General features: G+C 45.7%; 1 protein-coding gene across 5 annotated transcripts in view; it reads right to left on the reverse strand.

The window, feature by feature from the left end:
- cdh23 (cadherin-related 23) overlaps positions 1–25,869 on the reverse strand; it is a 169,479-nt gene that overhangs the window by 56,079 nt on the left and 87,531 nt on the right. For 3 of the 5 annotated variants that reach the window (XM_086181277.1, XM_086181275.1, XM_086181276.1), the window contains exons 10-16: positions 22,493–22,605; positions 19,355–19,543; positions 14,589–14,738; positions 13,862–14,020; positions 2,497–2,561; positions 1,924–2,161; positions 54–159 (exon numbers count right to left, since the gene is read on the reverse strand). In XM_086181277.1, the coding sequence (XP_086037403.1) occupies positions 54–159; positions 1,924–2,161; positions 2,497–2,561; positions 13,862–14,020; positions 14,589–14,738; positions 19,355–19,543; positions 22,493–22,605 (1,020 nt within the window). Of the gene's footprint in view, positions 1–53; positions 160–1,349; positions 1,467–1,923; positions 2,162–2,496; positions 2,562–2,753; positions 3,078–3,271; positions 3,444–13,861; positions 14,021–14,588; positions 14,739–19,354; positions 19,544–22,492; positions 22,606–25,869 lie in introns of those variants that run through there. The other 2 variants (XM_086181279.1, XM_086181280.1) reach the window with 2 other exon arrangements.

A 25,869-nucleotide genomic window follows, 5' to 3' on the forward strand; every position in this document is an offset into this window, starting at 1 on the left:
GAATAACCGGTGCAGGGGCAAGTTTTGAACGTGTGTTTATGTTGCCGGCGTACCTGCGTAGCCCTCCACCATGATGATGCTGAAGTAGTCAGGGAAGGCGGAGGCGGACGTGATGGTGTATGTCAGGAAGTTATTGGGAGGAGAATCCTCATCGGTTGCCTGTGAGAGGCAGACAGGATGGAAACCTCAGTGACAGTTAAACATCCGCACAGAGAAGAAGTTTTGGGTGAGATGGTGTAGCGGGACAGACACTACAGCCTGGGCGTGTGTGTACACGAGTGTGCGCCCGTGTGTTTTAATCTGTTCATAGCTGTCACTCAGCGACAGCATGTTATTGGAAAGATTAAAGCTGATTTTGGCTATTAGTAGCACATGCATCAATATTGGATGAACACCAACCGAGGCGAGACAAGCCAAGCAGGACAGATGAAACCGTACTTTGTAGGGCTAATCCACAACAACATCCACAACAATGATGACACCCCCTCATTATTCCAGAGTTGGCAGGGACTTAAACACGATTCCTCCGGCTCTGAGGAAAGTCGACTGGGCCTCACTGGCAACATTAGAGGCTGGACAGGTTGTCAAAAACAGTCACTTGTATCTCCCCATTACACACTCTTTGATTTAATGCCAAAATGTTGAGTAAGCAATACAGCTCTTCCCACACAACTACCCAAGCTGCTTTTCTTCTCCTACTGTCGGTCCTATATCAAGTTTAAACTTATATAAACAGACAAGTAGCAATAAAGGCTTGTGAAAGACGCAGCTGATAGAAAGCCTTGGCACTGATGGAGGAGACACAAAGACAGAAGCTAACAGCACGAAAGCCTCCCCACATCCTCGTCCTTCTACATAGGTCATACTTTTTCTCCCTCTCTCCTTTTTTTTCCAGACTGGTATTTGTGTGTGTGTGTGTGTGTGTGTGTGTGTATGTGTGTGTGTGTGTGTGTGTGTGTGTGTGTGTAGCAGCTTCCAGGGCAAATTGCTGACACACAGGATTGTGCGACTGACTTCCCTCGTTCCTCTCGGGCAACTTATTAATATCAGCAGCGTTTAAGGTTAGCCTGACTAATCAAACACAGCAAGCCAAGTGTTGCGTCCAGTCATCAGCTGAACTCACAACATAAAACACACACCCCTCCGTGGTGCACGGTGGCGGGGTCCGCCATGGCTGTGCCCACAAAGGATGTGATAGCGTTTGTCTCCAGGGTGCAATCAAAGGAAACGCTGAGCCATTAGTTACCATTGTGCTCATGTACTTCTGGCAGTTTTTTTGTGGCAGTGACTGATGGCCAATACACCAGGCTGAAGTGTTCTTCCCGGATACAAAACACACAAACACATACCTGCATGATTATAGCGATGGAGAGGAAACAAACACAGGCGAGAAGAGGAGAGCAAGAACAAGGCTTGGGAGTCTGATGATTGCTGGTATTTTGAGTCAGAATAAGATCCTTTGTTGGAAGTGATTTTCTGTGTACCTTACAAGTACTTGTGTGAGCGTAAATTACTATTTCTATACATACTTGCAGGTGAATGTGTGTGTCCGTACCTGGCGGACTGCATCTCACTAACTATGACACAAAATTATGTTACAGATAAGAAATGCAACATTCCATAATTTCCATGATGCGGCAGTCAATGCGAGTCCCCAACAAACCCGACTCAGGCTAAAACTCAAGAACTATGATGGCTGCGACAAAATACCGCCAATGACCAACAGGGAAAAAAATAATGCCATTTTCAGTTTAAAGATCACTTTTTTGGCCATTAATCAACACCGCACGCACATTTAGATGTTAAATTTTTTTTTGTTGTTGCCAGTTTTGTCTGCTGACTGCAGCTAAGCAATGTGGTTACCAAGTCACAGCGCAGTGCTGATGTGTGTAGCCGCGTGTGCGCATGTTTCGTCCGCCTCACCCTGACTCGAGCCACCGGCTGGACGGCCTGTTCGTTCTCTCTCAGCGAGCCCACGTACGCCTCCTTCTGGAAGAGTGGCGCGTTGTCGTTGACGTCTAACACGTTGACCCGGATCCTCCCTGTGGTCTCCTCCCCGCCGCCATCCCTCGCCAGCACAGTCAGCGTGAAACGACGCATCAACTCATAGTCCAGACCGGCCCGCAGGATCACCCAGCCGGTCTCGGCATCCAACGAAAACCTGCAAGTGTAACCAAGTCAGTTAGAGGACATTTTCCCCCGCCGATCTACTGGAACACGCGTTATGACGCATGTGGCACAGGAACCGAGTCCGAGCAGGATTTCTGGTTTGCTCACGGATTATAAATCATTATTGAGGAAGCGTTAGGATCAGTATGAAGGGACCATTTGTACGTTTCTAGGTTTAAGGCTTCAATTTCATCTCTGCAGGCTTTGGTCGGATCTTTTTATCATCATCTTACAAAGATGTTTACATCACAATAGAAAGGAAACATTTCTTCAACTCGACTCTGATAATGTGTGTGTGTGTGTGTGTGGGGGGGGGGGGTGTCTTACTGGTCTGGTTCATCGCTGAAGTAATAACGCACAATCCCAAACGTGCCCGAGTCTCCGTCTGTAGCCTGTAAAAACAAAAACATATCTACGTCTCGTTGTATTTTCATTGTTCGTTTAATTACCCATCAGTTTTTTTCTTCAAATCCCAGTTGAATGTCTCATTTGTTTGGGGTTTAACTGTTCACACTCCTCCAGGAGTTCCAGGTATTGAGTGAGGAAGGATGACGCTGGCATCGGTGCGCTAACGTGATAAATACCTGGATAACATTTGGCACCAGCAACATCTTCTCAAGGAATAGTCCTGTAAAGCCAGCAGGATTCCTGCTTTGGGGAATGAACATTTGTAATGACGAGCACTCCCGTAACTGTGGAAGAGTTTATCAGCACCATCGAATGTAGGAAGTTAACGACACCAGACATTCATGACCAGGAAGAAGCACCACGCTGCTGACATCTTAAAAATGCTGGTTGCAAACAAGTGGCAGAAGGCGAGAAGGCTGTTGAGGCTGTCAGGCACCATCGCTCGTTTTCAGTTCAACATCAGCGTTTCGCTTCTGGGGATTGAGGATGAACAAAATTTGCTGAAAAAAAAAGAAAACGTGTAAATCTCACAAACTTCTGTATGCAGCACAGCGGATAAATTGTGAGAATAATCAATGGCAAACTATCGTGAAAGCGAAAAGGACGTTCATTGTGGAGTCCGTTAGCTTCCACGGACTCAAAGCCTGTTTTAAAATCTGTGAATATGTCGACTAATCAGGAGAAGGACCGACACCTTCATCGGTGTTTCAATGGCGTTAACGTCACTCTCGCGGTTTGTGCGTTGTTCGTGACACGATGCCTCCAAACGGCCGCGAGAAATCATCCGAGTGAACAAGTTCAGCTCAGTCACCCAACTTTCTCACTCCAGCAACTGTCTAGAATTGTCTGACTCCATGATGATGCCAGACACGTTTCCCAGAGCTGTTGATTGGTGTGTGTGTGTGTGTGTGTGTGTGGTGGGGGGGGGGGGGGGGGGGCAGATACATCGCTCTCACTCACATGAACCTCTGTTGCCTTAAATAACAGTAATGATGAAAGGGATGTAAAGTAAAAAAAAACGCCGTTTAGAGAGCCACACTTTCAGAAATCTTGTACTTCTGAAACACCACATTAACACGATCCGTCTTTGTGCACAATGCATGTGCACACGCGCGGCGACGGGTGAACAGAGTACGATGTCGGCGCTGATGGATTGTGGATGGAGAGGCACTTGTAATAGAGTTTCACTTCAGTGGCTCTGCAGTCAGTTGAAAGGCCAAACTGGAACGTGTGTGCAGCCGGCGCTGTCAAACACAATGCTGGTCACCGTGATTCACTGATGCCCTGATACCGACCTTATTGACTGGGACTGTGTGGGTGTGGGTGTGTGTGTGTGTGTGTGTGTGTGTGGCGCACACTGTTTCACATGTGGCTAATACCTAAAAAAATAGTGAAGATATGCTGAAGTGTGCTGAATGATGAATCTTTGTGTGTGTGTGTGTGTGTGTGTGTTTGTGAAAGAGAGAGAAAGAGAGAGAGAATGTATGCAAAAGCAAATGGCTCAAAATGTCTGACAGGTAATGCAGAAGCTGTCTCTTTTGCCTGTAAGTGTGAACGTGCACATTTGAGGGCGTTAGGGAATATCTGTGCCTTTCAAATCAAATGCATTTACCAACGTGTGTGAGTGTGTGTGCACACATCTGTGTGTGTGAACATCATCGGTGGTGTGCACACACAGATGTGTGCACACCACCGATGATGCCTCTCGCAGATGGAATGACGGCTGCAGTTATCCACCTGTTTTTTCTCCACCTTCTAAAAATTACACCATGCTGTTTAGCTCAGGCTGGTAATTTCCCAGAGAGCTTCCAGCGCGGCGTCCTGGATGGTAAATCAATGTTTCCTTTTAATGTCCAAATGGCCCTGGTTTTGTTGTCAAGAGCACCAAAGCGCATCCTGCTAAACATGTAGAATGGGACACCAAAATGTGAGTCGCTTGGAACTCCGGTCAGGTTCCTGCGTTAACCTTTGACGTTTCATCTGTCCCGGTCTCTGTGACCTCATCATTTAGTGCCACTCAACTACTTCTCTCTGTTTCTCTTTGTATTCCTTCCCTCTCATCCCTCCAGCCTCCTCCTCTTTTATCTTCCCCTTCTCCATTCCGTCTCTTTCGTTATTGCACACTCTGCTCCACCTCCCTCTCTACTGTCTTTGCACTCTTCTACATATCTCCCTCAACACACTTTTCCCCTCGATGCCTCCGTCCCTCCTTTGCTCCCTCTCTCCCAGGTGAGTGACAGGCCCATAAGTGCTCCAGTGATAGCGGCGGTGGGGGTGTTAGCGTGACAGCTATCGAGGAGGTGACAGAAGCTTCGTCAGGGAGCTAATATTGCCTCAACGGCCGTGCCCCTCTCGCCATGACGACAGACAGACGGGGGGGGGGGGTGAGAGAAATGGGGAAATAAATGATGATAGCCAGCCCCCCTCAATCATTCATCGACATGCTCCCTTTTTCCAAACAAACAATCATGACAGTGTGGACTGGTCACTTTGCCAACTGCTCACCAAAGACTTTCCGCCGCCTGTGGCAGATGGACGGAGGAGATTGGTTTGTAAAAGGATTTTAATACACTGGGCCTGAAGCCGTCACTCTGGGGTATTAAGCAGTTGCCCCTTGTAGCCAAAGTAGTTTAAATTTTTCTTGGTTGAGTAGTCGGAAGTGGTTGAAAGTTGTTGAAGTAAAATGCATATGAAGGGAGGGAGAGAAGGAAGGAGAGGTGGAGGGAGGGAGGGAGGGAGGGAGGAAGTGAGACCCCGTGTCTAGACTGCAAGTGTGTCTGAGACGTTTTTCACTCATCAGTTTTAATAAGCCACTCTCAGTGGTGACTCAGAGTCAGACCACTTCAGCCGATGCCTGGAACTGTCTGGAACCTCTCTGGTGTTTCAAACGTTGGTGCGTAGACAAACATCCATCCTGCACGTGTGCCTTCGGAAGACAGCAAATGTGACCGACTACAACGGTGCCGCTCGGTTCAGCCTGGCCTGTGTGCAGCGCAGCCTGCCTCAGACTTCCTCTGAGTCCCACCCTGGTGGTCCTCACCCACTCACCCGCTCACTCATTCACTCACTCCTCACGCACCTATCAGGGCGCAGCAGCACTGCAGCGTGAAGGCGAGTGTGGACAGACTGACCTGCTACCCATCGCTCACTAAAACGGTTTGTTCAGAAGAATTTGTTGGTTCACTTTTGCGACGCCGCAACCTGAAGACCTTCTTTGAGCCTCCAGTCGGTTTTTCGACAATGTGACGTGAAGTTGATGGCCAACAAAACAGCGCTGAAGTAAAACGTTTTAGAACCTTCATCGGTTTACTGCTCTTCAATAGAGTTTCATCTTAATATCACACAAATCCTCATCTTACCTGGTCTGGGTCTTTTATAAAAATCTTAATCTTCACATGCAGAGAAATGTTGGAAAAATGATGTCATTATTTCGCTGATGGCCGTCTGCTCAGTAACCTCTCTTTTCAAAGTACAACAAAAGAATTTCAATTCTTTTTATGGTTAAATACAAAAACAGCCCGTTCAGGGATTACGATCATGAATGAGCTGTCACGTGCTGCCATGTCTGATGCTTGTAGTCAAGATGAGGAAAGAAATGAAACAGGAAAGAAGCACAAAATCCCAACTTTTCAGGCTGTTTCAGTGGCAGGAGGCCTGTTGGACGGTGGTCGGCCTGCTGTCATGATTCTCAGGTGTGACCCACGTTGATGTTGGTTAATGTTATCTATCATGAGGAGAAAACAGTAAATATAGCATTTGTGGGTTTTTTTCCAAATGATTTGGAAATAAAAGGAATATGTAACTTTTTCAAGTCACTGTTAAAACTTTTTTTTTTGCCATTTATTTGCTGTAAAATGTCCTAAATGTGCAGTTCAGCAGTGTTAATGAAAACTGCAGCAAGAGCTTCCTGACTTGTTCTGTGCTGCGACTGAGATCACATTTCCAGCCACCAACCAGCTTGACATTGTTTTGGGCATTAGATCAGCTTTTCAATGATGATGTGTTTCATCTAAGATCTATTAAAAGATAGCAGCAAATTAATGCTATTATTTTGAAATAGCAGTGAAGCACTGTGTTAAGAAAAAACAACAAAAAAAAAACCCCAACAGGTTAATACTGAGGTCAGAACATCAGATAACAGCAGAAGCATCAACGCGCTTCCCGCCAGCAGCAGCAGGAGCGGCGGCAGATAAACACGGGGGTCAGAAAACATCTGGGAAAGTCTCCACTATGCTAAAGAGCAGAGCCCCAAGTATCACAGTCAGCTTGCTGGTCAAAATCTCAACTAAGTTGTTAAGGAGTTTCTGCACAAAAAGTCAGTGCACCGCTGATTGCCAATATAAAGTCTGCAAACCCCAGAGTCCTCAGGCACTAACTACAAAAGAGAAATTAGTTCTCAGTTGACCAGTTTGGTTAAATGATGTGTTTCTTCCCATCAGAGGCGAAGCCAGCAGGCAAACACCACCGTGTCCGTGCGTGTGTGTGTGTGTGTGTGTGTGTGTGTGTGAGAGTGTACCTGTGAGCTCATTTGTGTGGCTACAGGCCTGATAATGAAAATGTGTGTCCCTCTGTGTGTGTGTGTGTCTTTATGCAAAGTGTTGTGTGTGCAGATATGTCAGTGTGAGTGTGATAACATGGACAGTGATACACAATGTCTCCAGCTCCATTCAGTCTGGGGGTAAATATGCAGCCCATCCATTTACAGTATAAAGCCCTATTATCACACTCAATTGCTTTCAAGAGAAAGCAGAGATGAGAGCTTCCCCTCATGGGTGACAGTGTGTGTGTGTGTGTGTGTGTGTGTGTGTGTGTGTGTGTGTGTGAGAGACTCTGGGGGTGGCTTAAAGGGGGTACAGGAGAAGATTATCAGCCCGGCTATTTAAAGGACAGCAAGGGAGGTTAAAGTGGCGCAGGCTTTTCTATCTGGTGTGAGCTGGAATTTGAATTGATTGGTCGCTAAAATTGCTTTTTCTACAGGAGCCGTGAGAGACGCGGACAAGGAAACCAATTATTGGCCGTCAAAGCCTGCTGTCAAAATAGAGATGACCCCCAGTTCAAGTGGACAACCTCCTCTGTCTCAGCCTTGTACACCTAAACACCAGAGACTAGATAACAAACACACACCACTATAGTGAAGATGTCCACTTTCTGACAATCATTGCAGGCGAGACAATGATGAAGACATGGTTGTCAGGTTATCTCCATCAGCTCTGGTCCACTCCTCTCATGTGGGCTCATTTAAGGCTCTGTGTCTCACTTGATCGTCTTTTCTCTCTCCACCACCACCATGGAGCACTCGTCACGATTCTAAGGAGCACATCAGCTCTTGTAAGAACATCCTTGTGTATCATCACTGTGGAGACGTGTGCCCGCAAACGTCCACAATTCCTCTTCACAGCAAATATTTATACGTGACAGGGACAAACTTCCGGATTCTGAGAGAGAAGGACGGAGAGATGGAAGCTGTTGTTGATGCAGACAAAGGGAATTCATGGTTTTGGGTTCATTTGAAGTTTAACAGTGGTAACTTTTGATAACAAAAGGTTTTTATTCTCACCTGAATGCACGCCCACAGGTGGATATTGCCAGCAGATATCAGCTAAAACACCTAATGAGGCGTCAGGACTGATCGAGTTCAGGTTCCGATTCATCAAGATATCCCAGAAAACTGTATTTCCCACTCGCCAGCCTTTATTCTAGGGTGATCGAATGAGATTTAGACACGTTGCTAACATTCCCTCTCAGACCTGTTCATGAGAATCAGAGCTCTCAAAGGTTGTGTAGTATGATGAAGCAGGAAAGTAGAATTTGGGTCATTTTGGTTGGGATGTCTGAATTTGAGCTAAACACGAAACTTCGGCCTCCTCAAAGGGTCAAAGTTGGTGTTTTAGCACTAAATTTCAAGTAACACACAAAAGTGATCTGGCATAGATTATAACCTTGAACATGAAGCGAGGGATTTGTTTCACCTCAGCTGCTGAAACGCCGGAATGCGCGTTCAGAAGTTTGATATGAAACTGTCGGTAAAAGCACCCTCGCATACCAGGGGAGGGCAGCATCTCTCACCGGTTCCCCTCCCTCCGTGACCCGGAGCACCTGCAGGGGGGGGATGATTTGAGCCGTGTGTGTTTTTACTGTGGACACTTCAGCGTAACGGCGAGCGCACCTTTACGACTGCTTTACTTCTCCAAAGCATTAAGGAGCAGGTGGGGGTGCCCAGAGCGACCGCTGCCCGCTGACAGGAGTGCACAGCTCCTCCCAGACAACAGCACCACGCCGAGACACCGAGAAATTAACACTTTTAAACAATTGATATTTTTGTAAAAGACAAGTCTGATAAAGTGGAGGGGATGTCTTCCGCTGACAGCTTTCTAGATAAATCCAACCATTTGCATGTTTACACAGCCACTCTATAATGATTCCAACCACATGTGAGGAGACAGGAACAGCTGTTAACTCTGAAATAAAGAAAGAGGGGGATAGAGAAAGAAAGGCGGAGGACTGTGTTGGACGCATAAGCTGGAGATGAGTTTGAGCTGCCAGTAAAAAGGCTTAAAGCAGAGATCCCTGTTGCTGCCAGCTTCACTTTTTGCCGAGAGGCCTTTGTCCTCCCCCTCTCTTCCTGTCTCCGTCCTCCATGATGAAGGAATGAGATTAGAGAGCAAAGACTGCACTGAAGACACGCACTGAATAAAGGGACAAAGCAGCCATGTTTGGGTGTTAGTGTGTGTTAAACGTCAAGACTTGACACAATCACAATGGACACTTAAAAGTTGAAAAAGAACACGTCAGGAGCATCTGGGACAGCCGTCCTCTTTTAACTTTAAATTGCAGCGTACCAGTAACCCTCCACTGTAACGTGTGAAATGCTGCAAAACAGTGGTGAGGATTTTTTTTAAGCTGAATTTTCTGTTTGCAGCGATAATTAGCAGACAAACGGATGGAGACCAATTCAACCGGACGATGGGAATTCTTTCTGTATCCAGTGAGCCGATCCATTCGTCTCAGTGTGGCGACAGGATCCTCTCCCACTTCTTTATGCTGATTCTTTAATGATGAAAAACAAAAATATACCAAAATATTAATTCATTAGCACTTCTGCCAAATTTTAGCAACGTTTCGACTGGCGATCTGAATGTGTGCTGTATATCACTCAGACTATTAAATCTAACCAATACTGAACACTCGGAAATCAAAGAATAAAAGAAATGAATTCTAAAGTTGCAACATCCAGCAGCCTCAAGGACACTTCCACATGGTCTCTGAGGCCAGAAGGGATCTAACCAGCAACCCTTCTGCTACCAGACGGCCACTCTCCCCCTGAGCTCTATTCTCCTGTGTGGCCCTTAGAGCCTGCGTGCTATTTCACACCTGGACTTGGAACTTTCTGGCTTCATGCAGCAGTGAGCCACCTTCATAGGAACGAGTGAGCGCTGGCCTCCAGTCGTCTTTATACTTCCCTGCACACACAGCCACGAGAGAGACCAGTCTGGTGCTAGCAGCAGAACCAAAAGTACCCAAGAAAGACAGGTGCAGTCACACATTTCCTCAGAGGCAGAACTTCCTTGACAGACAGAGGCAGAGGGAGAGCTGCGCACCAGTCAATGCAACACCTGAAAAGCATTAGCAATCTAATGGTAAAACAGAGAAAAGGAGAAAAACAACAAGAACTGATGGGATATGATAAATAAGAAATAAAAGTTGGCATATTCTCCGAGCGATTCCGCTGATAGGAGCGGCTGCTTGTGTCTACGCCTCCAGGGAAAGGAAGAGACAGAAAGAACAAGTGAAAGAGAAAAGGATCTGGACAAAAGAGTAAATCACAATAAATATTTATAATGATAAGTAATGCTGCAGACCATAAATATTAAACAGCCGCTGCATCTGTGTGTGTACTTTTATGTAAGTGTCCACAGGGATGCAGCAGTGGGCACAGCCAAACGCATTGACTAACATTGTACACAAGCGCCGATCAGATGAGCTATGAATATTAACCTAAACAAAGCCTTTCAATTACATTATCAGATTGCTTGTTTGGCACTTTTTTAAGATGAAATGGGAACAGCATGCATAATTTCAATTAGCATAGGTATAAAGCTTTATATAGAGATCCTCCAGACCTCGTCGCATGCTAACCGCTCTGGACAGATTACTGATGTAGTGCAGACACACTCTGACGCTCTTACATGGAGCTCAATAATAACTTTGCTGTGACAGAGTCACACAGTTGCTGTAATAGCAGGAGATAAAGCTGATTTGATGAGTCTCCCCGACATTGTTGGTAGTAAACATGGAGGCAAACTGCCTTACGAGGGTAATGCACTCATTTGTTTGCACCTCCGCCACTCGATCTGTGGGTGCAGTTTCATCACAGACGGCGTTGTCACATCATGGGCTAATGTTTGAACACAGAACAAACAAACAGGCCTTTCTGAACCAATTTAATTCATGCTCCAGTGGTGACGCTCATCTAAAGATCTCACCATTTTGTCCTTCTTTCTTCAGCTTTCTTTTTAAATGTAAAAGCATCTTTGCAGCACAGATGACGAACGGCCCGTACAGCATCAAGCAGTAAAGAGCGCGTCTATACTGGCGGCCTGATACCACTCTGTTAGCATACCGGAGCTCAATATAAAGACTTGACGCAGAGGGAAGCCTGGCTTTGTCCCAAAGTGGAAGATCAAAGTCCATTACACCTCATTTCAGTCATGACTCTCAAACCATGTTTGTGTATCGAGACGCAGCCACTTGTTATCTTGCCATCACCACCATTTGAGGTGTTAAGTTGTTACCTTTAGAACTGCACTGCAAAAAACGGCTTTGTTTAATATCTAGCCTGGAAATCTTCTTACTCTTGTTTCGATTTTTGTTGTTGTTGTTGCTTTTAGTAGGTAAACTGGCTGGTTAGAGTCTTAACTAAAAGAAGCAGCTCCCTGAGAGCGAATACTGGACAATATTTTTGTGAAAAATATGGATCCAATAATAGTGCACAGGATCCATGATCTACAATTAAAATCTACTTAAATCACCTCCAAAAGTTAATAAAAAGTTGTTCCTTGCAATACTTTACCCCACAGTCAATTTGTTTTCTTAGATATCCTGCTAGCAAAATATAAAAACAGTGACTTAGAAACTCCTGGACGCGTCCCTCAATCCAGACGTGCTCTAAACTTGCTTGACCTCTGACCCACCCTCCAACCAAGATGCTTGGTGCTTTGGTTCTGCAAACAGTCAGACAAACAGCACGGAAAATGTTACCTCCCTGGCAGAGGTGCAACTTTCAGACTGAGTAAATACGCTTGTTTCAAAATGTCTGCCTTTTTTTAAATAAGCCATTCATTCCTCCATTGTTTCTATACATGATTTGCATCAGTGTGCATAGGTGGCGGCGGCCAGGTCAGCCTCGGTTCCTGCGCTGCATTTACACACCAGAGGGACTGAGGTGGTCAGTAAGAGTCAGAAAAGTGGGAGAAGTCACTCTGACAATCAGCTGGAGTTTGTGAAGAACGGGCTGGTTTGTTTGGCACCTAACGCCATCTCACTGGGGTGATGGTCAGTTTAAGGGGACCCAACCAGAGGTTTGAGCAACTTCTTTCACCTCAAACTTTCCGGGACCGTTTATCCGACACGTGGATGTCATTCCCGTGTAAATCCCTCATTATTCACACCAACATGAGTGAGGCAGTGCTGCTTTATTTGATCAGACTGCAGCATATAAATAAACAGTCTCTGCTACATTGATTGAATTACAACCGTCGTAACTTATTGTCTAAATGACTAATGAAGTAAATTATGACAGGGCCCACGCTGGTAAACAAATCTGTGCAAACACATTACTGGACACACACACACACACACACACACATGCACACACACACAGTAGATGGTAATCATGTGGGATAATGAGCAGAGAAAAGCCTAGAATGACATTGTCTGGTGTTAGTCGTGTTGACTTTCAGGGAGTTGAAGGACAGCGTTGTGTATGTGTTTGGGTTTAGTTGTGCGTTCGTCTATTTCTATCCCTCAATGCAGAGCTAGCTGACTGTTACAAACATCTGTTTTATCAGTGTGTGTATGTGTGTTCTGTCCCTGGTGGCATCTTAGACAGGGCTGGTGAGTGTGTGTGAGCAGGTCAGAATCTAGAAACCTTCATCTAACGGTGTAAGAGTGTGATGCCGTCGCAGTTGTCACCGCGTGCCGTCGCTGCTCCTTCTATTTCCAGCCCAGTGGCTCTGCTCACCAGCATCCCACTCATCAGGTATCAGCCTGCCCTCCAATCAACATTCCAGGAGCTCCCAGTCCATAAACACTATTGATTTTCACACCGCGCTTTGTGCTCCTCCATTGAGTGGATTGCATGTGTGGCTGTGATGAGAGTAATGAATAATAATGCTCAGTTATGCGGAGATGGCCACAGATGTTTTTCTGATCAGAGCTGAACTGGGGTCAGCTGGTCGGGACAGCGAGCTCGGCTGTGTGGTGGGACGCAAGGACACTTCATCTTTGAGCAACTGAATAAAAGCAAACACGAATGAGACTACACTGGTTTAGAAAATCACACAACACGCACAATGCTAACATTTTGTAGGATGACACAACTTTAGCTGAGGAACAACAGTCAATTTTTAGAATTCATCTGAACCCGGATGCAGATCTGATGAGGTCATATCGCTCTCAGCATGTCCTGCCACAACATGACCATGTGATTCCCATCATAAGAAGACAATTGAGACGATTGGACACAACGTACAAAGACCCTCCCTGCAAGGAGGAAGAACCACTGATCCCCCTGAAGCTACAATCTAAAATCTTTGCCATAGGAGACGTGAGTGGAGGTCCTCCTGCAAGCGACATAAATGTCAATAAAATCATCATACAAAATATAAGAGAACGTGTATTGCAAGCAAAAGTCTTGCAAAAATATCTGCTACTGATTTGGAGTCCCTGGGTCACATGGCGACGGCCAGCAAGGAATGTTCAGCGATACCAAACCCTGGCGGTCTACAGCTTTAGGACCAATCCCGCGGTGAGTGTCTGCTGCTGTCAAGGTGACTCAGCATCATAAATGCTTGAATTCTAAACCCTGGTGTGTAACTTGGCCTGGACCTGAGCAGGAACTGAGTCACCGTGAGTCCAACTCATTTACTGGGGAGGAGTCTCAGGACAAACAGACACACAGCTTGTAAAACTATCATACATTTCATATTATCGTCTCTTTGGAACCTTTTCTCTGGAGGAATAAATCCTCTGGTTCTGTCAAGACAGCAAGAGTTGCAAATCTCACCACGATCTGCAGTAGCGAGGTACCGCTGGCTGTGTTTTCGGGAAGGCTGATGTTGTACAGAGGCCTGCTGAAGACGGGCCGGTTATCGTTCTCGTTGATGAGCTCGATAAAGACACGGGCAAATCCCACGTGGTCTGACATGGACTCGTTGGCGTAGAGCTGTAGAGAGACAGAACAGGAATGTATTTACTCGAAATGTGGCAACATGTATGACAGTAGTTCTTTTTTTTTTTTTTTACGTGCGAAAAAAAGTCCCATCACACAACAGAGCTGTTTTGTTTCAGAGGGCGATGCCAACAGGCCACCTATCGGTTCTGTAAAGACCTCTGGGGTAAACTGAGGTGACAAAATACCAATTTCACTGTTCAAACAAGTCTGCAGCGCAGAGAAAGTGAGTCCCGTCTGGCTGAGTTTTGTGGCCAAACAAATAAAAACACGTTGCAAGCAACATAATGAAGCTGCATTCACAGTCCTTGCTTAGAAATCAATCTCGGTTGAGAGTTCATCTGAGGGCAGTTTCTCAGGTCAGCAGTGCCGCCTCGTGTGCAGCTGCTCACTGTCACGTGAGCACAAGATCTCTTTATCAAACGGATCTGTTGGACTCCATGACGAGAAATATCTTCAGCAACACTACGCATGCCACCTTTTCACAGGTAAATAATTCAAGTGCCACTTCAGTATTTGTTCAGTCGTTTCCTTCTCCACTTCAATTCCACCTTGAACTCACAGAGAAACTGTAGCTGCGTATGTGTTCATAGTCCAGAGGCATGGCCACCCTCATTCTGATGTCGGCACGCCCCTGAACCGCCGTGGGGGAGATGGTGAAGTACTCAGAATTGTTTCCTGTCAGAAACACCTGGAACATGCTGTTCACACCCTGTCGCAGGCAGAAAAAAGAAGATAAGTATCGAAAAATCACAGACAAAAGGGCAGGTGATGTATTAACGACATAACCCACCTGTAAATTATGCACATGATAAATTACTACTTTTTTATACATCAGTGGAGGTTTTATGATTTATTAGTAGACAAAACTTTTTTTTAAAAAAAGCTGCAAAGCTTCCCACTCGATGACACAAAGTCAGCGCAAACCAGTTTCTACCAGCTATGGACTCAGCTACAGTGGCGTAAAAGAAAAACAATTTGAGAACATGGAACAGATCATAGGAAATGTCTTTGTTCTGTGTACGGTTCCTATTTTTTGTTCCAGAACTTATTAATCGATTAATCTATTTATCTATTTGTTTGAGGAAAATAGAGCGTATAAAACAACACAGCTTTTTGGTCTAAAAAGAGAAGCCAATCAATCAGCTGAGGCTGAGATCGGAGGGTCATTGATTTGTAGTTTGTAGCTGTTCTAGTAGAAGGTTCCAGCCTATCAGAACAGTGCTCTAGCGGAGGTCACTTTCTCTCTGTGTCTCTGCTGCAGTGATGAACATCTCTGCTCTACCCTTCAGAGCACTAACGTCTAAAATAGAGAAGTCTAAAAGAAAATTAACCCACATTTTGCACTTGATTTATTACCCTAGCAAACATTTTCCTAATGAGTTTATTATCTCAATCGCTGCAGTTTCAAGTCTTTAATACGGCACGATGGTCACTTTATAAATTATGGGCGAGTAAATGTGGAGTAAGACAGATTATAAAGTGGGTTTTATGCTTTAGGGTGTGGCTTTGTCCACTTTCATCTGTTCTAGAACACGACTCACACTGCAGGGTGATGAATCTGCAGGATTAAGAGGAGAAAACGGCTCCATGTGGCTCAGCCCAGGTGACTGCGTTCACCAGTCAGAGGGTGAGAGTGCACAACTGTTTCACACCAGCCCTCCCTCTCCTGCCTGCTCCTCCTCCTCTGTTCTCTGACACACCCACATCACCTGCCACACAGTTGCCCCGCCCTCTTGTTCATCTCGTTCCCTCATATATATACCCCCCCCCCCCCCATACTCTCCCAGGTGTTCTCTGACAGTTTGTCAACACTTATTTGCTCCATTGAGTCCGAACTTTCCCTTCATGGATGTTCTTTGTTTACACACACACTCTTTTTTTTGCTGTGCTTTTGCTACGTTTGGACACGCCGTCATTTGCTGGGATTGTTTTCTTTGTTTTAACAGACTTCCAACCGTCCCTTCCTGTCTCCGAGGCTGCACGTGGGTTCCTGGGTGTTTGGAGACTGTGCTTTCTGACAGAAACCATGCGCTTTAATCAACTAGCTTGTTTTGTATGACAGGGAAAGAGGAGATGATGTGACTCCTGATGACAACCATGACTATCTACCTAAACACAGACTTATACGTCGGAGTTGTATGTCTCACTCAGTAAATGCTGCCAACACATTGTTATGTGGGCATGGATTTTCATTTAGCGCTGTCTGGTGATTGGTTTCATGTAGAATCTAGATAAAGTCTCAGAAGAGCGCTGTCAAATCTCAGCTTCAGCTTGCTTCACGCACAGAAATCCCCCAGCACGCCGCAATGAAAGGTAAATACATAAGCAAGGGTCACAGTGACATCGCAGCCCTGAGAAACGCGTCGCTGCCTTGAGCTGAGAAAACATCTCTGGAGCGCTCCCGTCTCCCCGAAGCTGCAGGCCAACCAATCACGCAGCCATTGTGGCAGACAGAGGAAGACGGCTGCAGCGGCCGATTGGCATTATGCTGGCAGTTGAAATAGCCCCCTTGTTTTTGTTTTCATCTCTGGGAGAACCATTGTGGCTGATGACTCCTATTTAAGAGACCATCCAATATGCAGGGATGTCACCTCAAACTGCCCATAAAAGTAATTGCTCATCCATTTGCTTCTGCCTTTAGAAGCCCCCAAATAAAAGCACCCTGTCAAAAGCGACAGCTGCAAAGTTTAGTGACAAGTTTCAGCAGCTAAAGTTTTATGGATGCTGGTCGAGCAGAAGAATAGAGAGAGTGACAAACAGAGAGAGGTAACTACCACCTGTCTCATAGTCGAAGAGATGGCATGTCTGCCTGTAATCTCTCATACTTGAGAACAGAGAGATTACAGGGCAGGCGTAACAGAGTGTGAAAGAGTATCAGCACTGACATGCAGGTTTAATGGATCAAAACAGCAATAAAAACTGCTTGACAAAAAGTGTTGGTGAGATTTAACTCCTTGGACCATGTGTGTGTGTGTGTGTGTGTGTGTGTGTGTGTGTGTGTGTGTGTTAGAGTGACTACAGCAGCAGCGTTACAACGCAGACTTTTTCATCACATTTGCTCTGATCTCTTTCTGATGGCTTCTGTTTGGTTTATGATGGCAAATACTCAGCGAGATGTGGCTGCTAACAGAAGGATGCAGCAGCGGCGGTGGTGGCGGCAGCAGTGGCGGTGGCTGTGGCGGCAGCAGCAACAGCAGCGGCAGCATTACCATAGCTATTCCCTCATTTGTGGAGAGCAATCTTAACAGCTGAGTGTGCTGCCAGATTGCTGCACATGTCTGGGGTCCGGGCGTGTAGCACTGCACTCATCGCGCTCCCCTCGTCGCCTCTCCACCGCAACAAAGACAGGAGCAAACACGCCGCCGCCAGAATTAATAAACACTCCTGCTGCCTAATACTCCTGCTATCTCTCCTTCATGTGATTTCTTTCTCTCTTGTCTTCTCTGTGTCTCCCCACTCCACCAATTATTCAAACTTTTGGTTGTGCTCCATTGCAGGCTACTTTCAGTTCACCCTCTGCTCTCCCCTCTCCTTCATCCTCTCCCCTCCTTTCCTCCATCCTCTCGTCTCCTTTCCTCCATCCTCTCCTTTCCTTTCCTCTATCCTATCCTCTCATCTCCTCCATCCACCCCCTCCACCCTCTCCTCTCCTCCATCCTCTCCCCTCCTTTCCTCCTTCCTCTCCTCTTCTTCATTTCCCCTCTCCTTTCCCCACCCTCTCCTCCTTTCCATCCTCTCCTCTCCTTTCCTCCTTCCTCTCCTCTCCTCTCTACACATTTTTCTCTATCCATTTGACTTGCAGTTATCTGTCAAATTCCACCCTGGCGGCTTCTGTGCCTGAATCAATCAGAGTTGACTAGCTTTCGGCTTATCTGCACCCCAGGTGATTGATTTTCCTCGTTAGGTATAATTTGATGCTCTATCCCATTTCTTCCCAAGCAAATTAAATTGTAGTCGAGTCCAATGTGCTGGGCTCAGGTTGTGTGAGTGAGCACGTGTGAGTGTGTGTGTGTGTGTGTACATGTGTGTCTCGTCTGAGCCTGTGATTCTGAGTGTGTATGACTGAGTCACGGCACAAGGGTGCAAGATACAGCTAATGGTAAGTGGCGGAAACAATAAAGCACACAAAAGCATGATGCTACACAAATACACACACACACACACACACACACACACTTGTATAGGTTCATTACAGCTGACATTTTGGCTGCATTCAGAACGGCAGCTGTTTCCAGTAGGAGTAAAAAATGTCTTGCAGGAGTGAACTTTGCTGGTGTCTTTACTGCTTTTACTGAGCAGTATTGATGTTTCTTTTCAGAGCCTGTTGTTGGCAACTCAAGTACATTCAGGATTTTTACATTCAGGGAAAATCAGACCCAAAAGAAGCAGGATGGAGGGTAACTGGATAAGAGTAGCTGAACTGAGAAATGCTGTTTTAACCCTTTTATGTCTGATCCTCGGTTACAATCTTCACCTGCTCCACAAATACCTGCGAAAAAAGAGCAATAAGAGATTGTATTCTTTTATACATTTATTTTCATCAGTTTACAGCATGTATGTCTACATTAGCTATGATGCATTGAGCAGCAGGCTAAGATACATACGGTAGCTATATGTCTGGTTTCTTTCCCCGAACGTCCCAGGCTCGCCTGCTCGGATTGATTCATGCTGAGGAAAGTCAGATGATTGACAGCTCCCGATTATGAGCGAGTACTCCTTCAGCAACAACACGGAGCAGGAGATGGGGTTTGTCTCTCTTGCTCTCCCTGATGAACGCTGCTATCCCGCGGTACCGTCGAGGCCGCGTGTAACATTATTGTGCTACTTAAAAATGCAGATACAACTCAAGAACGGCTCTGTACTCAACACGGTTGGAGAACGTTTCCCCAGAGGAACATTTGTCAACTCAAAAGTACCGTTTCACTGCGTGCACTGAGAATAGCCGGACGGCTGAAACGTCTGCTCTTGCTCTTTAAAATTAAAAAGCAACTTCTTTTTGAAGACTTTAAGTCATTTTTTTCAGTGTGTGAGCTCCTCCTCTTCCTTTCCAACTCAAAAATACAACGCAGGCGCATTCATGCCTAGCAGGAAGAGTTCAACGTGAACTGAAGTGCGCACGACTGTGTTACACAGGTGATCAGCAATCGCACCATTTTAGGGGAAATACAGGCACCTCAGGCTCTGGATACGCCCCCACACACACACACACACAGGCAATGGTGAATCCCACAATCCCACCTTTCAATTCAGAAACTCTAAAACGCCATTTCAGCTGTTCCAATAACAAAACGAGGAGTGTTGTGTGTGAATGTTGGGGCCCACCCACCTCATCCTTATCCTCAGCCTGGATGAAGAGCGGTAGAGCAAAGCCCACCTGGGCCAGTTCAGTGATGCGAACACGGTACTCGGAGCTGTTGAACTTTGGGGCATTGTCGTTCTTGTCAATCAGCAGGATGGTGAAGGTGGTCCTCACGGTAGCATCTGATGGACTACGATCATCTTTCAACTCTGTGGCCTTATAGAGGAAGGAAGCAGCAATTGTATAGGAGGAGGTTGGGCGAGAAAGAGACAGAGAGGGAGACAAGAGAGGCCATGAACACAGAAAATGTCATTTTCGGTGGAGCCGGTCAGCAAGCAATCTCAGCCAGGTATTTACACTTTTTCATTTATTGGATCAAAAAGTGAATGGACAGACTCATAGCAATCATAGAAATTGGCTCAAAGTGAGGCCAAGAGAGGGCCAGCACATGTGCCTCTGCACACACACACACACACACACACACACACACACACACACTTAGGTGAATGGGCCCTATTGAATTAGAGCCTCTCTCTGTTTCTGGCTGCCTGTATGAAGAAGGCATGAGGCCTTTGTGATAAAAAGAACATGAGAAAACGATGGGCAGCCTTTTATTGATGGAGGAGTCACAGGTAATGGTGGAAGGCTGCAACAACATGCTGGTCCCTGGATAATCAAGTTAGTTTAGCCTTGCTCATCCCGACGCACACGCCCTGCACTATCTAAGCTGCCTGAAGTTGAGAAATTAGTTGTATTACTACGGCACATCGCAATCAATAGGCGCTCCACCTAAGGAAGCACAAGCAGATACAGCAGAGAAAAAAATCCATATCTTCCAAATAAAATTTTTGGGGAGGCACTTTTTAGTTTTCAGCACTTTCACTTATTCCACTTTTCGTCTTTGTGATTATTGATTTTAATTAAAACGATAGACTAAGGCTGGAATGCAGGAGTCCCTTTTTGAATGAAAGCTGAGAGCATCTCAATGGTCTCTCAGACAAACATCCCACCCTGCTGGCCTCCTACCAGCTATAATTGCAGGTAAATGAGTAATGAAGTGAGTTCTAGCAGGTGACAAACGCCCTTAAAGGCTGATTATTACTGTGCAGTGCAGGTGAAAAGGATTGGAATTAACCTGCCGTCAGACTCTACAGTGCAACACGGCAGTTTGATGGAACAACTCTCTCTTGGATCACAAATCCTTCCACTTTCAGTGGCACTTGGAAATCCATTTCACGCCCCTCTCACACCCTGTGGGAACCACTTGTTGTACAATCGTGCTAGAAAAGAAAGAGAGTGGACAAGGTGAGCAGGTCGTAGGTGGGGATGAGAGGGGAGAGATGACACTCAGGAGCCAGGTGAGACTGACTGTCGGCTCAACGGAGGGACGGAGGGGCACAGGCTGCCCCTCCTGCTTCCAACAGAGTAGAGAGAGGGGGAGAGGGGGGGAGAGAGAGAGAGAGAGAGAGAGAGAGAGAGAGAGAGAGAGAGAGAGTTTGGCCAACTCAGGTTTCAAACGTTCAGAGCAATTCTGTCATGGGATTGGTTCAGAGGCGGTCACGTGTTTTATTGGCGCCATGTTCACTACTATTAACTAATATTCATCCAATGATCCACATAGCAAAGCGAGTATCAGAGATCAATTTTTCAACTTTAATAAACGATCAACAATCAACTTCCTCAAATAATCAACACTTTCGTGTAGAATTTACATTGGAAAATAAAGTCACGCCATCATTTATTCATTTCAGGCTCTCAAAAACTCCTAACACCGCTTTCGAAATGAACGATGGTTGACGTTTACCAAGACCTCTGGTAGCCTGAAGCCAGGCTTAAACCAGTGGGCTCGTTATCTGGACTAAATGCTTGGAGAATCAGGAGCGACTGTCCTGACTTGAATCTAACTCGTCCTTCCACAATGCCAACTGCTATCTACTGTGAGAACCATGCGTATGTACATTAGGTAATATTATAATGATAATACTGATGACAACACCAACAATAAGTAAGTCAATAAGTCATAACAGCATGACTAAGACTAGGTTAATTTTGACTAAATCTGAGTCATTACCGTTTTTTTAAAAGCAATTTCAACCTTTTTTCGGCGATGGAGGAACACGGGAGACCAAGGACAGGTTAAACAGCTTCGTGATTGATTGAGCGATTGGGCTACAATTAATTTTATTTCAGATATTTAAACTAAGCTTATTTAAGTGAGGGGCTTTTACATAATGACAGACGTGACAATAACATTGTTAGGATCCTCAATGGTGAGGATAAGTGATTTATAGCAACATGGCATATCTGCCCCGTAACGTTGTGTTGCAGAATCATCTGGCAAACATGGCGCCCACCATTTGAGTTGGCCGCACTCTCTCACTGTACGGCTCTGGAGAGAGCAACAGAGGAGCCCTCAGCATCCAGGAGAAGTCTCACTTCTATCCCCTTATTTCGTCTTCCTCTGGGGGAGCAGCCGTCCGTGGCCGTCCTGCTGGCTGTTTACTGTGAGAGGTGTGTTATCATAGAGCTGCAACACACTCGCCTTCACCACCAAGCACCATCGAGGTACTTCAACGTGTCTGGGTCACGTTTGTGCAGACAGCATCAATCAATATCGAGTGCTAGAAGTGCTGGGTGAAGTATTAACCTCAAAATCTTTCCTCATTAGAACTCTGTGTGTGTGTGTGTGTGTGTGTGTGTGTGTGTGTGTGTGTGTGTGTGTGTGTGTGAGTGTGTGAGCGTGCGTGTGTTATTTCAGACACAGACGAAGCACCAAACTACTGTTTTAAACAAAGATTTCTTCCCTCTAATAAGTATACATGTATAAAATCCACAATTTAAATGTCTTGTCTAAATCCATGTAAATGTTGTATCATTAATGGCCCTGTTTTGACTTTTACCTTTATATGACAGTAAATGAATAATCTTTTTCTTTTTTAAATAAGTTTGCTTTTTTTTTTCAATTTGACTTCGACATATCGTTCTGTCACCATAACTTTGAATGGGATTTGATGGGACTCCTAACTGGGCTGTAATGCTTTAAGAAGAAATTCAGCAAACACAGGCTACTAGACAGGAGCAGACGTTTGCTTCCCGCTCTGATGTCACACTGCCTTCACCCCAACCCTTCATCACTGTCCTCCTCCTCTTCCTCCAGCTGCTCACCTTGACCGTGAGAGTGAAACCTGCTGAGTAGAGAGGGTTTTCTCTGTCCAGCTGGCCATTCACTGTCAGGGCACCGCTGATGTAGTCCAGGGCAAAAACACTGTTGGTGTTCCCTGGATGGATGGATTGATGGATAGATGAAGAGAGAGAGAGGGAGAGAGAAACAGAGAGTCACAGAGACAATTGAAACTGACGTTGTGGATAATTCAACATAACCTGGGGATGCAGCGAGGAGCCCGTGGAAGGTGAGGTGGTGGATGAGTTCTGTGTATGTCTGGATTTCATACAATATGGATACAGCTTTTGCTTTGCTGTCTTTCTTCTCTCCACCTCAGGCTGACCTACCACAGCTAACCTGTTCACACGCCGCCTCCCTGCATCCCTTTGATTCATCTGTCACTGTCCCACCATCCAACCCAGCCTCTCCATCTCTTTATGCCCTTACTGCACACACTGCATGTCAACTGTCACTTCGATGCATCGCTACAGTGAGAGAAGAGCAAACTATTTCCTCCAATAACTGTCCCGAAATAAAAGGCAGCCTGGAGATTCTGAGACCGCCAGTGCTACTGAGGTACCTATGTATCAGTCAGTAGTAGGGCAGAGCCTGCAACCAGAAAGTGCTGGAACGAGAAATAAAGACAATTAAAGTAAAGCCGACGACACATACGATGGCAGAACTGTCCAAATAAAACAGTAGTTGACACAACAGCCCTCCCAGGAGCCAGGAGGGAGAAGGTGGCCTGAAGGGAGCTGAAGAATTGAGGCCAGAGGCTGGACAAGGGAAGAGAAGAGTCCCCAGGCGGGTGGCCCAGAGACCTGGCCGAGCCATCAGAGGTGGCTAACTTTTCCCATTCCTCAGGATGTCTGGAGAGAGCCACCCCCCAGAACCTCCTCAGAACACTTAATTCTGAAAGAAGAGCAGAACAATCCCCTCTTGATCTTTCTAGTGATAATTCACAGCTTAAATCAACAAGAACATTTACTTCCCCGTTATCAAGACGTGTACCAGTCGTCGTCTCCTGTTCACCCTGACCCAGGAACTCCTAACCCCAGTCAGGAGGGTTAGCAAAAGGGGGTGTCGTGTACACACACACACACACACACACACACACACACACACACCCATGCGTATAAACATGATGTGTAGAATGTTTGTCTGTAGTTGTTGAGCTTTCCTTGCCCCCTCACGGTCATTGTCGTAACTCTGAGCAACCTGATCCGCTAGGCGATCTGTCTGTGTGAAGCAAAAGTGTGCTGATGTGCCAACAACCCACACAGGTCAAAGGTCACTCCTCCAAGGCGGACTAGTTTATTAAAATGGTCGCGACCCCATCCGTTGCTTGGGCTCTGTCTTCCGCGCTTCTTGTTTCTTCCCCTTTTTCTGCAGGAGCTCCTAGAGCGGCTGGTCCGTCTCTCCCCTTTTCTTTTCTAGTCCACTTATTTTTTTGTTTCTTTGTTCTTTAACTTTAGACAGAACTTCTCGTCTTTCCTTGCAAAAACATTTCCTTTAGCAAAGTTTTTTTGGGACATGGAGTTGAACCTGCCTCTTGTTTTTGAGTTTGTGAAGGCATCGTTCTGCATAGCGTCTAAATTCTTGATTTTCTATTTTCGTAATTCATCATCAGTCGCGGCTCACGGTTGCGATACTTTTGACCTCCCGTAAGCCTTGAATCTCCACTTCCCTTCTTCAACGAGTGAATCTCAGCGGGAGCCACCGTCGACGAGGCGGAGGCTTTTAGGCCGTCCCTCCACCAGTTTGTTGCAGTGTTATCGTACATCGATGGGAGCAAGCCAGCTGAGAACGCAAGCCGATTATGTTGGTTTTCACGCTGTCACAATAACAAAGGTCAGTGCTGCATCTGTTCAGGCCTCAACCTCCCTCACTGCCAAACTCCTCCTTCTGGTCAGCCTCTCTTCAGTAGTCTCGTAGGTCGCTATCGTTCATCCGACACACCTTTCTACCTGCCCCTTTGCCGTCCACTTGAAGCTCAGATAAATCGAGGCCAATTCTCATCTGCTACTCCACACTGTATGTGCCTTAATTGCTTTGCTTGGAATTGTTCTTAATTGTATCAAACCTTCTTAAATTTCCAAGAAGTGCTCCAACTCATTTATACCTATTCATGCAAACCTCTGATCCACAAAGAACTCATTGATAAGCAACAACCTGAGACTGATCGTTTCTCGTTGGACAAGACAAAAATACAAGCGTTGCCCCGAGTAACAACTGCAAAACATCCTAAAGATAGATCACCATCACCAGCTTATCAAGTCGCTACAGAGAGATGAATTGCATTAACTGTTACAGCAAATCTGTGCGTTCGATGAGCAACACTGTGAGTTATGCAAGCGGCTGTCATTAATTACTTCAAGTGGGCTTTGTGTCACTGCAGTTTCCAAGATTAAAATATTAGCCACTTCAATCATCTCCTCCCTCTTGTTACCTTCCTCAACTCTCGCTCTCATCTTGGGATTTGTTTTTCTGCCTGCTGCATCCATCAGACACAGAAACTGTGTTGTCTCTGCGTGTCTTCCACTCATCACACAACCTGCTCTTGCCTCATTCAGGTAATACGAATTATTTCTGATTCAGAAACACTGAATGCATTCATACGTTCATTGTAATTCATTTAGCCGTCCGTGCATATTGTCTGAGACCTGGGGAGGTCCCTATACAATCTGTAGATAGAGCCGGTCCATACATGCCAATGTTATCAGAGGAATCTCGTCAATAGAAGGCAAACAATTGAGTCGGCGGGCCTGAATGGGACGACTCTGACAGTCCAGTCCACCTGGAACCTATTCAGGTGTGGCTTGTTAATAAACTACAGCCTGTTTCACAAGCTGACAGCACAGGAACTCTTTCTGCAACACAGCGTATGTGAGACAGGATTATCTCAGGACGAAGCAAGGACAAGCACCGAAATACATCCCCGTCAGTGATAAAGAGGAAGAATATGAGATATGTTGTTTTTGGTTCAAGAAAGACGAGCGGCTTAACCATTTCAACACAAGTTAACATCTCAGAAAATGACACCCGGGAATCATTAAACAGCCGTTTTCCTGCTCTGATGCCTGTGTGATTAAACAGTACAGTTTTAATGAGTTAAACAACCTTCATGTGTGTTTAACGCTGTAAATGTGACAATTTTCTGTTCTGCGAGAGCTGAGGCTGAAATTTCAAAATGCAAAAAATCCTGACAAATTTATGACCATCACCATCAACACAGCCAAAATCATAAAAGAGAATAATCAAATATGAAAATTGTGTAAAATGCACTGTTTGTTTAGAGTGTTCTCTGAGTGTCTCTCCTCCCTCGCACTCAGACACGCGGTAGAATTTCATTACTTCTGCTCATAACAAAGCATATTAA

This window comes from Aulostomus chinensis, chromosome 16, assembly GCF_037954235.1.
Source record: "Aulostomus chinensis isolate RoL2024-O1b breed Wild chromosome 16, RoL_Achi_v1.0, whole genome shotgun sequence".
NCBI classification, from domain to species: domain Eukaryota; kingdom Metazoa; phylum Chordata; class Actinopteri; order Syngnathiformes; family Aulostomidae; genus Aulostomus; species Aulostomus chinensis.